Source organism: Anguilla rostrata, chromosome 12, assembly GCF_018555375.3.
Source record: "Anguilla rostrata isolate EN2019 chromosome 12, ASM1855537v3, whole genome shotgun sequence".
NCBI classification, from domain to species: domain Eukaryota; kingdom Metazoa; phylum Chordata; class Actinopteri; order Anguilliformes; family Anguillidae; genus Anguilla; species Anguilla rostrata.
In genome coordinates, this window is record NC_057944.1 from 20,571,899 (window position 1) to 20,589,231 (window position 17,333).

Here is a 17,333-nt window from a genome sequence, read left to right on the forward strand (position 1 = left end):
ACACACACACACACACAAACACAGAAACTCCCCGTCTCTCACCCATACTCTGTCGTTTTCACACATATTCCCAAAAATGCGTGCCCTCAGGTGCACAAACACACAGGCACTTACACACACAGACAGTCAGGCATGCGGGAGGCACAAACTTACTTTATGCCATAGAGACTCCCTGGAGGCTAAACTGGAGCAGGCAGCCACAAACCAGCAGTTTCCCAGCTGTCCCTGGTGCAGGTCGTGAGCACTGATGCCATCCACAAACAGGTGGGGGTCACTGCAGAGCTCCTGAGGGGGAGATGGTAAAGGGGGAGAAATGAGATGAGTGAGGACTTGGGAGACATCCATCCATCTATTATCTATACCTGCTTATTCCTGGTCAGGGTCGTGGGAGGTGCTGGAGCCCATCCCAGCATGCATTGGGCGAGCATGCTGGGACTTGGGAGACAGAATAATCGAAAAGGCAGGGAGGTGGAAATGGAAGTACTGAGAAAAAACAGATGTGAGATATGGCATGGTAGAGGGAAAGAAAAGAGATCAGGAAGAGAGAAAGACACGGGTAAATGGAGCAGAGCTGGAACTCATTAATTAAATCAGTAATTGTAATGATTTTACAGCAAGCAATGAGGCGCATGCACAATAAATCACGAAGCCCTTATAGATTCTGACAGCCCTGACCGACACAGGACTGCATTTAACAGACTATTCTGTGAGTGAAGAGTGAGGGACAAGGACGGAGAGGAACAGAGCACAAAAGTGATAATCCAGCACATCGTCAGGAGAAAGTCCTGTTACGTACCCCAGTTAGACCCGACTATCCCCCATGAGCCCCACTTGCTTAAAAACCACTGAGCGTAGCCAATCATGCCTAGAGTGGAAATCTTTGAACACCGGCAGCAGCAGACAAGAGTTCATTCCCGTTCTACAGAGGTTTAAGTCCTCTGCTTATGCTTTTGTCATTCTCTCTAATGCCACTCTGGGTAAACGCTCTGTGAAATGGGATTTTTTTTCGTTGCTTGTTCGGCTCCTGCCATGTCACATCAAGGTGAGCCCAAGGGCGTGCAAGGCAGGTAAGACACAGTCTTTAGAGGCAAACAGTGCCACCGTGTCCAGTCCACTGCCCTGGCCCTCCCAGAACTCAAACAATAACAGTGTATGAAAGGACCCCGCCTAATCCCAGCCAGGCCACAGAACAGGAGCTTGGGCTTTGTCATGTTCCTGGAGCCAGGCATGTTCAAAGCCTGGGGGGGGGGGGGCTTCTGACCACATCCTGAAGAGTGGCTGTACTCAATACAAACAAAAATGCATTGAATTAAGCCTTCTTAGTACCTGTGTATATAACCTGAGCCATGAATCTGCTGGCTATGGCCAAGATGCTGATGTGGCATAAATTTGGCAGTTTGAAAAACAGGCTCCATTAAGTCCACCCCTTTGCACCCCCCAACCCAGGTTTCTGAAACAAAACTAATAACTCACTTATCTGGAGTTTCCTCTATTGGCTTTATTGGGCTAATATTAACTTTTATTGATGGACTGCAAAACTGTCCCAGTATGATTAAGCCAAATGGACTTCAGATCTGGGGACAAGGGGACAGTCAGGCAAATGGCAGGAAATGGAACTCCATGGCAGGGTTACAGTCACTGCAGTGACTCTGAGTCTCAGAGGGACAGAGTTACAGTTACTGCAGTGACTCGGAGTCTCAGAGGGACAGGGTTACAGGTACTGCAGTGACTCTGAGTCTCAGAGGGACAGGGTTACAGGTACTGCAGTGACTCTGAGTCTCAGAGGGACAGGGTTACAGGTACTGCAGTGACTCTGAGTCTCAGAGGGACAGGGTTACAGGTACTGCAGTGACTTGAGTCTCAGAGGACAGGGTTACAGGTACTGCAGTGACTCTGAGTCTCAGAGGGACAGGGTTACAGGTACTGCAGTGACTCTGAGTCTCAGAGGGACAGGGTTACAGGTACTGCAGTGACTCTGAGTCTCAGAGGGACAGGGTTACAGGTACTGCAGTGACTCTGAGTCTCAGAGGGGCAGGGTTATTGTTATTTAGAGCAACAGCATGGACAGAATGTGGGGCAAACAGAGAAACACAAGGGAGGAGCATTACAGCAAAAAAAACAGAAGCAGACAGATGAAATATGAGGCCAAGTGGGGTTTTCAGGGAAACCTCAGCCTTGGGCTGTGGATGGGGCCCAGGCAGTTAATCTGGGCGCGCGCCAGCAATTTGCTGTGCCTGTGCCTGTGCGTATCCGCTCTGCTCGTGGCTCCCCAGAAAAAGCCACGGAAAAGTCATCTCGCTGCGCTGGATCAGCCAGATCTGGCTGCAGTTCACTCCGCCCTGGCTCCAGCTCTAAGCGGAAAAGAGGTGCTCCAGATCGGCATAAGTGAAAACTGATGGCGTCGGGAAAGCAGCTTTTCTGAACAGATCTAAAATGGTTAAAGCTAAAAACCCGTACCGAGTTTCACAAACAGTGTTCCAACAGAGCACTTCAGTCTCTGTCCGAGGCAAACCTTGGGCGGCCCCACTGAGATAACTCTCTTGCTTCAGCGCTTTTCATGCCGCACTGTGGTTGTTGCAGGTAACAAACGTCTCTTGTGTAAACACAGCCATCCTTTTCCCCCACTGCATGACCGACCACTCCAGAGCTCTCCTCAACTTTCCTAACAACTCCCCCAAGCACTTAGGAAACTAAAAACAGAGACAAACAAATCCTCTGTTTCCTTGAACTGGAGGTTGCTGTAGAAGCAACACCCGTTGCCCTGTGAGAGCACGCTCTGCCTGAGCCACTGACAATGCTCCACCACGGGCCTGACAACCACAGGGCTGTCCTGCAGTTTCCCACACACACAGCAGAGGGCGCTCAGCTTCGTTTGGTCATTCAGGAGGACCTCTAAACTGAGCAAGAATCGGCCCATTTAAAAATGCAGTGTTTCCAGCTCTAGTCTCTGATAATCAACCTTCTTCTCTTCTTTCTCCCTTTCAAATTGAATCAATTCACTTTCTGCGTATACACAGACAGTATTTACGTATGCTCATCTCTCTATTGTGACTTAACATAACACAGACCTGTTCTCTCAGCTTCATATGCAATAAAGGCTGGTTCAATGGCATTACATTTCTTGCTCTTTCACTTCCTATTGCCCCCCTCCCCCATCCCCATAGTTCAGAGAACAACACGAGCCATTGTGCTGCTCTGAAAACCTTGCTAATACAGTGCTAATACAAGGCTGATTACACGCCAGGGCTCTTGGGAGACCATTTTCTCTCACTGTGAAAAGGGGACAGCTGTGGATCCGGAACATGGACAACACTGAAATCCTATCCATTGGCTGATGCTGTGAATAGGATTTCAGTGTTGTCCATGTTCCAGATCCACAGCTGTACTCCCCTTGTATGTTAAGGTAAAATAGACATGGGGAGTATACGCAGAACCAGCGTGGACTCCTGTAATGTGCTTTGAATAAAGTCATGGCTTCTGCACTGCCACACAAAGGCCCATAATGGAGATAAAGCTTAAAAGACTTTCTTATCCTCTTTTAACTCAGGCTATGTCTATATTTAATTATTTATTTTCTGATGACACAGCACCCTTATCCAGAGCAATTTACAGGGTATTCCACAGATAAAAACACTGTGTTGTACAAACTATGGAATTAAATGTATGACATTCACTACAACACACACAAAATGCACACACAAACACACACAGACACACAGACACACACACACAGACACATGCATATGTGTCCTTGTGGTGTTCAGCAGAACACCACAGATGAAAAGAAACAGGTCCTAGTTATGGGACAAGACAAGGGGGGGGACAAGATGATGTCCAGAAGCAAAATAGCCTCATTTGCCAGCTATGAGTCAGGCCTGCTTTGTCCAGTCAGCATACATACAGTATGTCTGATAAGTGTGTAAGACGAGTAAGCACTACGCCCATTACTGCAGATAAGATCATTTTGTGTTTTACAGTCGTTCCTTATCTCTTCCTTAGGGCAGAAACTCAAGGCTGTGATCAAGTCAGATATGTGCATACACCTGTATAGAATGGAATGGTAAGTGGAATGGTATTTTGAGTGCAATGAATGTTAGCTGTGTTTGTTAGAGTAGGTAAATAATGCAGATGAATGTATCTTTTTTGATAAACAATTTGTTAGATAAAGCTGTACTAAGGATTTTATTGATGAAATTTAGTTTGAGCTGCTGAAACCATGTTCTGGACAGTATCCTTCAATCATTGCTCTGGATCATCAGGTTTGTGTTGCACAAGCTGGTCAAGGGATAATCAAGGCGGGCAATTAGAAGGTAAACACAATGAAATGCTAGTTGTTTGGGGGCTGGGTCTTAAGGCCAGTCGGCCTGTCAGTCAACCACAACTTGCATCATAATTAGAAGCCCCCACTGTACTCTGAGCAGATGACTCACAGGCTGCTTTTCAAAGTCTTTGGGCATACATTACCACAGTGGGCCTGCCCACAGCAGACAGACACTCAGCTTGTTGTCAAATTTGGCGCATGTCTCGTAAAAGAGGTCAGAGGTAAAGGAGAAGGGTGGGCCTGGCAGGGTGAACAGAAACCAGGTGAACAGTGTTCGGAGAAAGTGGACTGAACTGAGGGTACAGGACAAGAGAAGTGGCTGGATCCATCTACGCTATAGGGACCCTATCTCATTTCCCTGTCTCAAATGTACTTATGCAAAATTATACCAGTCATCAAACCGGTTAGACCTATTTTACCCCTCGAAAACACGACCATCGCCGGTGATGTCACCACGGCTTTGTTCCATCCGGTTTTTATATACAGTCCTCTCCACCAAAGAATGTAAACCTGTTTGCTGAAGTTCAGTGAACCAAAGAGGTGTTCCTAAAAGCCACTGCAATCTCACCCCACCCAAAATGGCAACTCAGGTGAGTCAGCCACTGTTCTCAGAAAACCTTAAGCACTTATGTGACACATTAAATGTCATGTGAGTAGGGCATGCTACAACATCAATACAACTCCATTTGACTTAATATCCCAGAAACCGGTTGTCCTTTATTACTGCCAAAGTACAATGATAGATCTGGACAGATTGGTCAACGAAGACTACCAAGTCTTTCCCAGCTTGAACACATTCTAATTTTTCTTTGCCCATAAATACAATTTTTCATACATTTTTGACATTTTGGCAGATAACAGCTACACAAATATGTTGTTAATTTAGTATAAGACATACACTATATGACCAAACTTATCTGGACACCCCACTGTCTGGGGCAGTTTTTCATGGTTTTTAGTTCCAGTGAAGGCAAATCTTACAGCTACAGAAAAGAGTGGACCGAGTTCATATTAATGGCCATACTTTTGGATGAGATGTTGGATGTCTGGTGTCCACATACTTCAGGCCATGTAGTGTATGTATACATTTTCAGTCGGCATGAAACGACAGACATAGTTCTAAATTATATAATGTGTGGGCAGGTCTTTCTTTATCGTGCCAGAATAGGCAGTTTCACTAAGGAAGCAAGAGGAAGCCTTTCAAATGATTTCTCCTGAGGACAGTGTGCTTTTATGGGGAGGGGGGTGTGGCGGGGGTGTTGTCACTAAAGCTGTCCCAGAGGTGCCTTTCACAGTCTCGCTCCCTCAATCCCCCACTCTCGTCTCTTCCACGCTTCCTAAATACTCAATTACTCCCGGGAAGAGTGTCTGTCACATCGTTCAGCCACCCACAGTCCATGCATCCTACAGTCATTTTGCTCTTAATTGTGGGTGATGCTGGGGAGAATCTGACATGTGAGTACATTTACCCTGGGAGTGTCTGCCTACACTGGGAAAAAGACACGCTGACACGCTAAAACACACCTCCGGAGACGTACAAACCACAACAGTTTCATTACATCTTTTCAAAACTTCAAAACGGGGAACAGAAAAAGTACACTCAGCACACTCCATTCTGCAGTATATTTATAGAGAAACAACTTTTGAAGTATTACGGTACATTATGGCATAAAGGAAACATCTGGTGTGGAGAAAGACCTTGTGAAAAACTGAGAACTTTAAAATACTGAATGCCGACCATTTGAAACCCCGAGGGACAGCAGTGTCTCAGCTAACATGCTCTGAAATGTCTAAAACAGCGAAACAATGTTTCCACATTGACGCCGTGCTACAGTAACACTGTGAAAATATGATGTTATCTGGAATACACTAGTGTTGTATTGACCTGCACTCCCTGGGGCTTGGCTCAGTTATCGATTAGTTTTGAATATGAGCAGAGTCCCAAAATCACTTTGACAGCCATTATAGTTCTCCAGTGTTTGCTCCCTTGGAGCCCATCTCTCTGATATACTCTCTCGGATACAGACTGAGCACTCATGTTCATTCTGTAGATAAAACGAACCAAAAAATTTTTTTCTTTTTAAAGCCAATTAGCTTTCTCTCTCTGGGGAAAAGACCAGATTCCTGTTATCAGCTGGCTTACGGTCTGGAAGCGAGTACTTCATCATTGAAGACAGATAAAAACTAAACAAAGGAATACAGTTATGACAATTAGGAAAGGACAGAATAAAACATTTGCTTTCAATGGACAATCACCAAATTAACACTTCACAGCATGTTCAAAAATACGTTAGTGAATTCTGCATTTAATGGCTATAATTAAAGACAGCCCAGATTTGCTGTTGATGGACATATCTTATTCAAAGCCATTTCTGTGGCTCTCCTCAGACTTCAGCCAGGCTGCATGCACTTCCTCTGTCAGGAAGCAAGCGTCTGTGTGAACGCCACTGAGAGCACTGATCTGAGATCTGTGGCTGTGAGATGCCCAGAGGCAGGAAGAGCACAACGTAATCTCAGTGAAGGATGAGTCAGGATACCCTGCAGTGACCCATAAACAACCCCCCTCTGTCACAAACATCCTTATCCAACGGACTTTCAATGTTTAGTAAAAGTTTGCGAAAATTGCAACGACCAACCTGCAGAACAGCAAAGTCATGTGCTGGTTTAAAGAGAGAGAGGAAACCTTGGCACATTCTTTTCCTAGGTTTCTGTAACTACACCCATATGTGCCTGAGACTGGAGGGTGGGGGAGGGGGAGTGTGTGCCTGTTTGGGTTTGCTCTGGTTCATGTGTACATACATGGTATGACTGGGCTCTGTTTGTGCACTTGCTTACATGAGTGTATTTCTTCACAGTGAACGGCGACAAACGTTGGAATTTCTACCTAGAGCACCTAACTGAGAGCCGCATATTCTGCAATGGCCAGGATAAGAATCTGGCAGGGCGTGTGCACCCAATGTTTGAGTTTCACTTAACAAATGGAGGCCAACTTGATAAAACATTACTGGATCTCATTCTGTTAACATTGTTTATTTATTTGTTTTTTAAGCCATCTCTTCAAGGCAAATAAACAATGTTAACAGAATGAGATCCAGTAATGTTCTATCGAGTTGGCCTCCATTAGAAAAACATATTCATGCTTAATTTTAATACTATAACTCCATTTCTCACAAAGGAGTGAGTACTGAAATACTACTGAGTTGCATCTGAGCTGGCTGACTGGCTGGTATAATATTGGAACTTTCCCTTATTATCATGATACAAAGGAGCTTGTTTGCAAGCACACCCCGAGAGGTGCAGGGAAGAGGGGTGATGGATTCCATTTTTAATATCTGTGCAAATAATCGACTCCCTCCATTTTTCTAGGGAATTTAGATCCTTGAAACATAAGGCTACTGAGCTGGTATTTGGAGAGAGCTTATCTGAAAAGAATGCACAAACTTTCGAGCAAAATGAATTGCCATGGCATTTACAAAAGTATTCAAACAATGTCGGTGCACCAGAGTTCAAAGACATTAGTTAGCACATCCGCTTCAGAACGTGATGTCATACTTGGAAGACCAGGAAGAGTATGATTAGTGGCCTTGTCTGTGGATCACAGCCTTTAGCTGAGCGAGCCAATCATATCTCTTGTTGTGCCAAACAGCCAGCGAGGACCAAGCCCCTGTGGCAGACCTTTTCAGTTCACCAATCACTGAAAGATTGCCCAAGCCATTTTTTGCATTTATAGCTTAAGACTGCCCGGTTAAAAAGCACATTCTAAACACATTTCTAAAACCACATGAAATCAAGACTGAACATAAACAACAGCCTAACAAGTAAACAGTAGTTAGGCACAAATATTATCAAATGTTTCAATGATGATCTAAGGCTGGTAGATCTGACTAACAAATGCTTCTACTGAGTTCAATATGGCCTTTTTTAAGATTCAGATTTTTGGCAGATATCAAGTCCACCTCTAAGCACAAACATCCCAGACCAAGGACTAGCTGGATCCTGCACGACTCAACAGTGTGAATTTAACTGGTCCCACTGCCGGACTGCTGCAGCATTTGCATTTTAGTTGCTGACGCCCAGGACTCTAATCGAGCTATTCCACCGCGGTGCTGTGGGAGAGAGAGATAGAGGAGGGGACAGACAGAGTGAGCAAGAGATAAAAAAGTGCCCCATAAAGAGGGCTAATTCATGGCCTTCCACTGAAAGGCAGAGAAAGATCTGCTGGGCCCCAAAGGCCAGGAAGCCTCTCTACTGAGTGTGCCTGCTTCATCTTCCGAAAGCTATTACGAGAGACGAAAAGCTGGTGATATTAAAGCCATCGTAAGGCCTTAATTGAGTTTTCATTAAGGCTGACGGAAAAGCTATTTGAGATAAAAATAATAATAATAATAAGTGATAATGCTGAGTGTGTGAAAGAATGCGAGATATTCAAATTCAAGGTCCAATTCTGCTCACCCCAGTCTCAAGTTTCAGCCTCCTCAATGAAGGGAGAGGATGGAGGTCATGCGTTTTTTTTTCTGTACCCAAACTAAGTGTCAATCAGCATCACATTCATACTGCTCTTTCACCCCCGCAAATCGCCTCTCCCTTTCAACGGAACGAGTTGTGGCACTGAAAGTTTTCTGAGTGACACACTACACCAGTGACTGGAGGGTTTGGCACTCAGACCCCAGTTACAATGCTGCTCTGCGGAAACGGGTTTGGATAGAACTCAGATGACTCCAAAACACACCCCAAGACTGAAACACAAAGGGACCTCTTATGAAGCTCCATTAGTTGAAAATGTATGACCAAGAGGGCCCCTCCCAATCTTGTCCCACCCAGCCCTATCCCTCCCCAAGGGACACCACACATTATTGGGCCACCCCAGGATGAGGAAGGTGTCCCCTAGGAAGAATTACACCACAACAGTCACATTATGACAAACATAATGTACATTATGTCAAATTATGTACATCAGGACAACCACTTTGCTGGTGTATTTGCCTCGTATATTAAGAGAGGGCTGATACTGAAGAGAGGGAGAGATGGCACAGAGCTGTTATCACTGCATTTCCGGTACAACTTGTGCTGGTAGCTGCATTACTGAGTATGGGGAGTAGACCTGCAACCAAAAGGTTGTTGGGTCAAATCCCACACAGGGTCACTTTCATTACACCCCTAAGCAAGGCTCTTAATCTGAATGACTCTTATTTTGAAGTATTCAGCAGCATAATTGACTAAGATGGACAAAATGTGAACTATATAAGCCCTGCTGGCCAGGGGCATAGTTGCACACGGCTAGAGCCCTGACTGGTTGTAGGTGTTTTTGAGTTTGTTATCACAATGTCTGAGCATTCTTTATGCAAAGATTTTGTAGGTCAGACTGGTCCCTCGCCTTTAGTTCAATCTGAATGACATTTGCTACTTTTTGCACTGCCACATATTTTAATTTTTCCTCAAATAATTGCCATATTTGCTAAGCACTGCAACCTGTGTCCTCAACCCCTCCCTCCCCCATCTCAGGGCTTCGGCGCCCAAAGCTTTCAGACAGCAGGTATAAAACACTGACACTTGCAGTATCAAAATGGAGACGAAAGGAGACATTCTGTCTGGCCCAGTTATTAAGAAAACCACAATCAATGATCTATGGTGCTGGCTGCAGGGTCCATCTTCACACTGGAACTCTGTCGCTAAGCTAATTCAAGGTGCTGTGTTTCTGACCCTTTAATAGCTGCTTATTGCAACTGCAGAGCTCTGGAGAAAACCCACATCAGAGAACCTGAAGAGGATCTGTTGAGTTTAACACCGTGTCTGCCTTGTAGCTACAGTCTTGACTTTGTTTCCCATGGACCTAATCTTGTTTCAGAGGCAGTATCTAGACTTACCTCCCATGGCTGAATGCTGTGGCCATAGAAACAGAACACCTAACACGTTACAAATCAGGCCACTCTCAAGACTGCTAGTTAGCTAGCTACTGTGACCGAATATTCAATTTTTTAAAGAATATGGCAAAAATGCTGACAAAAACCACTGATAAAGCAGCAATGCCCACCATGATAATTTTGATTATATAAAAACTGTAAGTTTCACACTCAGTTATGAAAAAAGAACATTTCTACCAGTATACTTAAGTGAGAACAATAAAAAAAATGCACTCATTTAAAAAAATGATATTTTTACCTGAGATGAAATGATGGTTAATCAATCAGATAAATCGTGCATGTGTGGAAGCTGCTTGGTGGTTCATTCTGCTAAAGAACTTTCCAGTGAGGGGATGGGCCCTAGAGACCGGTATGGAGTCAGGACCATGCCAATGCTGACTGTGGCCAGCAGCTCCACAGGGTGAAGAAAAATCAGGTGCAGTCTGCAGGGATGACCTCTCTCATCACTCACTAGCAAGCCCAGTTAGTCAATCGGGCCCCTATTTGCTTGAGATAAACATGAAGCGTCTTTCTGACTTCACTTTCATTCAAGATCACGTGGTGGGGCATCCTAAACTAGGGGAAAAGTATGCAGAAAATGATGCAGGTGTGGACCTGGCTCTTATCTCACTGGCTCTGATCTGAGATTGTTGCAGTTCCGTTACAGAACAACAGCCTTCGGCAGAACTCGAACAGCTAGCCTACCAGTACCAACATGTCTCCATATGTGGATAACAGAATTACAAAGCAGGCCATTTTAGTGTGGGCCAAGGCCAGGCCAATGAGTTGCGACATGTCCCTTATTTACAACCTCCCACGCTAACCACTGCTTTCAGCACTTGACTTTTCACTATTGTACCACAGTAAATAGGAGGGACTGGTGCTTCTGGGTATGTGAATTATGAATAATATGTTTTTGCATATCTATTTTTTCCATGAGATGGAACATTCAGTTGAAAAAATGGTTGATTAGTCACCATAAATAAGGTTTCAGTTTTTCTCTGCTTAACTCTTAGCATGTTTACTGAGTTAATTGCCTCCGCATATTGAGGAATCTTAATCATTCAATCAAAACCATGAACCATAATCTAGGACACATGGGGTTTAACTTATTTGACAGCTAGTCATTCACTCTTCTTGACATCAAATTCCACATAGCCATAGTACTGCTACAAGGCCAGTCATATAACACGGACCTCTGCGGTGCTCTGGCTGCAACCTCAAAAATGTAGGCTACATTCCAAACTGGCAGGCCTCAACAACCACTACATACATGAAAATTAATACTTTAAATGTCACTGAATGTCACAAATTGGGTAGCCTGTGGTATGGAATGTCCACAGTGGGCCATCAGACTGAATAGATTTGTGTTCTCATGTTTCTTCAGAGAGGTAATAAAACCTTCCAGGAGAGAAGATGCCAGAACACCCTAGATTTCTGTGTATAAGGGGCTCAGCAAGTATTAACTGCCCAAGGAATTCCCTTGGATGTTTGGGGGGGGGGGGCAGGAATCCAATAACATTCTAATGGGCGGGGTCAACCAAAATAGGCCACTTTGTAACACGTTAGCAAGTTCACCATATCAAAGTGTATTGACCCTCTCAGTCTAGACAATGTGTATCAGACATGGTGTTTCCCAGATTACTATGAATTGAACATGGTGCTACTGGGCAAAATGTATGAGCACAACACAAAGTAAATAGGTTGTAAATAAATGACCACTGGTCACATCCAAACCAGCCAAACACCTTTTTAAAATTGTTTTTTAGGTTGCACAAAGCTGTGAAATTGTGTTCTGGTAGATGTATTGTCCTTTTCACTGGTGAGGACCTACTTACACCGTAGCTGAAAAACTATGGTTTGGGGCTGATAAAAACTTTACAACAATGTTGTTATTCACCCTAACCAAATCACTATCTCTTAACTTGGAAAAAGTTTCTGTAATATTCTATGTTAGCTGGGCTAAGACAGAAAAAACTGACAAAACAACAAAAACACCAGAGTGTAATTTATGTATATCTACAGTAGACTGTTGGAAAGTATACCATACTTAAAACAATCTTGTGGGCTCAATTAAACCAGACTTTTAGATGAAAAAGTGATATATATATCACAAATACTGAAGTATGCATGATCTCTTTTTAGTTCACACACAGGCAAACACATTTAAATTAAAGATTACAAAAGAAATTTGGTCAGAGGAATCTCACCTTAGGCCTCTTCCAGTGCACCCTGCCAATCTTGTTGCCTTGATAGAAGAGGGATTCATCGACAGTGGGGAACAGGGGGTCCTCGAAAAGTGTCTTGTTTTGCAAGCACTGCTTCTTCAGGGATGCATACGCTTGGCCCTCATACGCCTTCACTGAGGAAAACATGCTTCAGCCTGCAGTTACAACACAAGCACCACAGGGGGCACTGTTAGATACAGGCCAGAGTAGGACACTGAATATAACAGCCACTATTTTACAAACTCTTTTCAGCTCTCCATCTCACTGTTTCTAAGGAAGCGAGTCTTTAAATTCCTGAATTTATTGCTACCTTTTTTTTGCTCAGGGAGCTTAAAGCCAGGCTGTTTTTTTCTAATGGAATTCTATTCGGAAAAGTGAAATGTTTCTTGTTTCCAACCCTTTCTGTGCGCTGATAATCAAACTTGTATAAAAGAACACACCAATAAATTGAACATGATAAAACTATTTCGTAATCACTGAATCCCCAACAATGCAGGACAATCCCAAGCAACCAACAAGCCAAATAAACAAATAAATAAAAGGCCACCACAAAAGCAGAACTTTAAGAAATGCAGGAAGCTGGACATCAGTATGTGACTCAGGTCTCGGAGGCAGACAGAGCGTCTGGCTGCATTCACAGGCTCACTCACAAACAGAATACCAAAATCCCCTCCTACCGTATGGCTACATTTTACTTTAATTCAGTGTTATGTATTTATTGGCTGTTGGAAGGCTGGCTGTAACCCTGGAAACTAACAGCGGAGGAAAATGAAAGGGGGTCACTGTGAGAACGGCAAGAATTTCCACAAGACAGATGAGTTTGTTGTCTCTTCTTTTCCAAAAATTGAATTAGTGGCATGTACAGATACCGACACTATACAGGATATTGGAGTATATTGGAACCTTGTTGCTGGAAAGACTGGTGTTTTTCATTTATCTCAAACAGGCCCAGGGAAGAGACTTCCTCTTTTTCCAAGACAAATCAAATATTAGCTAAAGATGGAGACTGAAAAATCATGACAATCAGACCATAAACTCCCACACACTCCCATATTTACATTTCTGGAAGACAAAGTTATAAATAATAAAAAAATAATTACTTGAATTTATTTTCATTTGAACTGAAATAGTCACAGTACTGTTTCACCCCTGCTCCTATTTATCTACTAATTAAGGCTTCACAAGAAGGAGTCTGTTGCAAATACTTGGTAGCAACAGACCTGTGTTGTTAAGGAGATTCTTTCAAAGGATTACCCAGTCAGGCACTCTAATCTCTTCAGTGTTTGCACAACCTTATTGACAGAAGAAATATGCACCTCCATAAGAGCACTTAGGCTAAACAGTGTGATTTTCAGTTCTATCAGAGAAGAAGACAATACTTACATTGCAAGTAAATGGCTCATGTTTCTGAAAACAGGCTCTCCAGCCCCAGAACAAAATGTAACATCTTCATATGGAGATGGTAATGGTGAATATTTATAACCACAACATTATATTGTGAGTATTATAACAACTGGACCTGAGTCTTATTAGATACTCACAAAAGCATATTCAGCATCAATTTATGCTGCCTATGCAACTGCACACTCACATCAAACTCTCAGTCTGACAATGCACCGTAGCCACAGTTGAATTATTTATCTAAATTCTCTACTTTTCCTCCAGCCAGTCAGAAGATGTATTTCACAATGCAAGAGAAGATTTGTTTGAAAAAAGAACGCCCTCAACTCGACTCCGTGTGATTCCAGAGACTTCCTTCAGAAGCTCGAGGGACGTAACAACAAAAGTGGCTCAGAGGTGTTGTCGGGGCTACAGCACAATGTGGAAATTTGGCTTCCCGAAGAGGGGATCAGGCAAGAGAGACGGGAATCTCTCCCTCTCCTGTGATCCATGCACTGTACCATTAATGCAAATTCCCCCTTCAGGGTATTAGGGCACCTGCCTGCCCCTTTTTCACTCCAATAAATCTTTCTGTTAAAAAAGGTGTCCACACACAGGACTGGCAGCCACTCCTAGAGCTGGCATTGAGTGAATTTGATATGGGCCACAGGGCAGCCACTGCACTACAAACAGCTTAAGCTAAATGAGCCACACCTGAGTGTGTTTCTTCTCTTTTCATAGAGCCAAGGGGTCTGGCAATGCAGATAAAACTACCCACAGGTCACTAAACTGAAGTTTCTGCGACTGGCAGTGGTCATTAAGCCCCCTGCACGCTCTCCAGGGACACATGGTGGCAATATCACAGTGCCATGCCCCCTTCAAACAGGCCAACCCTGACAGCGATGCTCATGTCCTGGAGTAAGCGAGAATAAAATCAGGGAACAGTTTATTAATATACCGTCTGTCTTCATGCTGGACAGTTTTTTGGTGTGCCACAGACGGATGAAACCCTTCAGGTTAATTTCAACACAATCAATATGGAGCAGGTAGAAAAACGCCATGCAGTAATGACAAATCCAGCAAAACAAGCCCAAACATGAGGCACTACATGAGATTAACATTACATTATGAAAGCGGGCCTTTGCAACGTCTGGTTTTAAACCTTCCATGTATTTCGAAGGAGACATGCTGCAGCACTAAAACATTCCACTGAACTGAAAGACCTGTGAAATTAAAATGACCTGTGAAATGCATCATCCTGGAATGGTTTCCGTTTTTTGGGAATAAAAATGTAGATGTCGGAAAAACGTAGCTTAAACAGACTTGTAACAGATGGCACAGAGCTCACTCAGGCTCCCTGATAACAGCACTGGCTCCTGTTTCCTTTGCCCACTGCCCGCTCCAGATAAGAGCGGTGACAGCGCAGCGGAAATACTGGCGATGGAAAAGAGCAGAAAGTAAAGACTTTACAACAGCCGAGGGAGAAGCAGTGACAGTGACAGTTCACACAGCTAGGATTCCATCTTAGAGCGTCGAGACAACGAGCGCTAACCACAGGAAGGAACATGTTTTATGTGGTGTAGCTTAACATTCTACAAAAACAACAAAGCCCTTGGTCACCCAATTCAATTCTGTAATCCTTTCTAGGAAGTGCACCCTATTATATTTAGATACATTTCAAGCTTCTACACAAGAATCACTCCGTTCCTTCCAGCAACATAACAAGCTAAATCTCCACATGACCAATTCATCATTGAAGCAGAATACTGTTGAGTTGAAATAAAATTTCAGCTTTAAAAATCACATTAGTCTATTTTTGTTCAGAGAACAGGCTTATTCCCCCTATTTAGAGGATGCTAAATCTAGAATGTTGCATCACCTGTACACACACTTAGAAAAATGTGACTTGTGAAATGTGACTCGTAGAAGGAGAACCTTTTAATTTTGATGGCAGGGAAAGAAAATTACAGCTGTGACCCACCCTATCTACCCAAATACCCACAAACCATGGTATATCTGCCACCAAATAATGACAGCTTTTTGGCTAATACAAGGAGCCATATATACACCAGATTTGTGTAATATCATTTGAAGGCCAAGTCCCAGGTTTTCAGCTATAAATGCAAATTCTATGAGTGTGCATTATGGAGAAATTCAAAAGGCTACAGAACTTGTTATTTTGCAAAAAGCCTTGACCCAATTTGTAGAGCTTGCAGCATGACTGTAATCATAGTACAAATGTAAGGAACTAGCAATGTCCCTCTGACTTCTCACCTCCTCACTTCAGTTTTTAGCATTAGCAGGTCTCTCAGTTTAGCACCGACAATTCAATGTTATAAATAAGATATAAAATGTTATATTTCAGAAGGAATTATGCCATGTGACTCAGCCCCTCCCCAATGCAATGCATCACTTCACCTATCTAAAGGAAATAAGTCCAGCATGCTTTTGATCCCAGCTGATAAGGCTCAATGCTAAATTTGATGGCACAATTAAATATAACTCGTATAACTCCTAATTGGAAAAAATGAAAGAAGTGTGACTAGGGTAAAGAAAACCCTACCCGTAGCTGGATTCTAAATTCCCCCAATGAAATAAATTGTTCAGTGAGTGTATGCTACAATGGCACCAATGCTTAAATTCTGAATCAGAAAGGAAAGGGCACAATTTCTTGGGACTATGAAAGGCTCCTTTATTATTTTACCCTATTCTAAGGACTTGACTGCATTAATCACACTAAACCTTTGGAGGAAGTGTTTCAATCCTACAGACCCTTAAACCAGGGACAGTTGGGCTCAAATGTCACAAATACAGCGATTGACCGACAATAAAACTGAAAATACCATAATGTTCAGCCTGTGTTTTAAACAAAGATCTATATCTATGTGGCAAGCCTTTCCTCTAGTCAGTATTGAGAAGATTAAGGGTTGTTACTTTCTTATTGATCAAAAAGAATTCAGAGACGCATATTGTACCACATCAAGTATATGCACGTTGCTTGGGTGATGACCACAGTCGCTGCCTGTCACAATCCAAAGTGTTAGAAAACAACACCTGTGACTACAGGCTAAATTAAAACACGAGTTCCGCCAAATGACACGCCTGCTGAAACAACAAAAATCCAATTCACAAGATGCTCAAAGCACAAAAAGGTCAAAGGCCATGATTGCCCTAATTAATTTATTAATATGATTTCTTGTTTTAATTAGCCTACCATTCATATTTGCTTTATAATATTAACTATTTAAAAATCCTGTCAGGAAAGACTGCGTACATTTGGATGACGTTCCGACAAACTCAGGACCCTTCTGTTGATCACAGAAGAAATCACAAAGGAGAAATGACAAACCACGCCTAACCTCGACGACATAACGTAACCAAAAATTAATAAGTAGACTGAATAGTCCGCGCGTCTGTTCGTGTATGCACATAGTGAAGTTTTTAACGTCTATTGTGTGTGCATAGAATTGGCTTATTGAACCGGCTTATTAAACATCCAGGCGA

At 43.2% G+C, this 17,333-nt stretch overlaps 1 protein-coding gene across 1 annotated transcript in view; it reads right to left on the minus strand.

Moving 5' to 3' along the window:
* Positions 1-17,333, minus strand: part of capn5a (calpain 5a) — a 38,903-nt gene that overhangs the window by 19,707 nt on the left and 1,863 nt on the right. Inside the window, exons 2-3 of the mRNA XM_064303405.1 lie at positions 12,432-12,604; positions 154-285 (exon numbers count right to left, since the gene is read on the minus strand). Coding sequence (XP_064159475.1) covers positions 154-285; positions 12,432-12,596 — 297 coding nt within the window. The 5' untranslated portion in view covers positions 12,597-12,604. The remainder of the gene's footprint in view (positions 1-153; positions 286-12,431; positions 12,605-17,333) is intronic.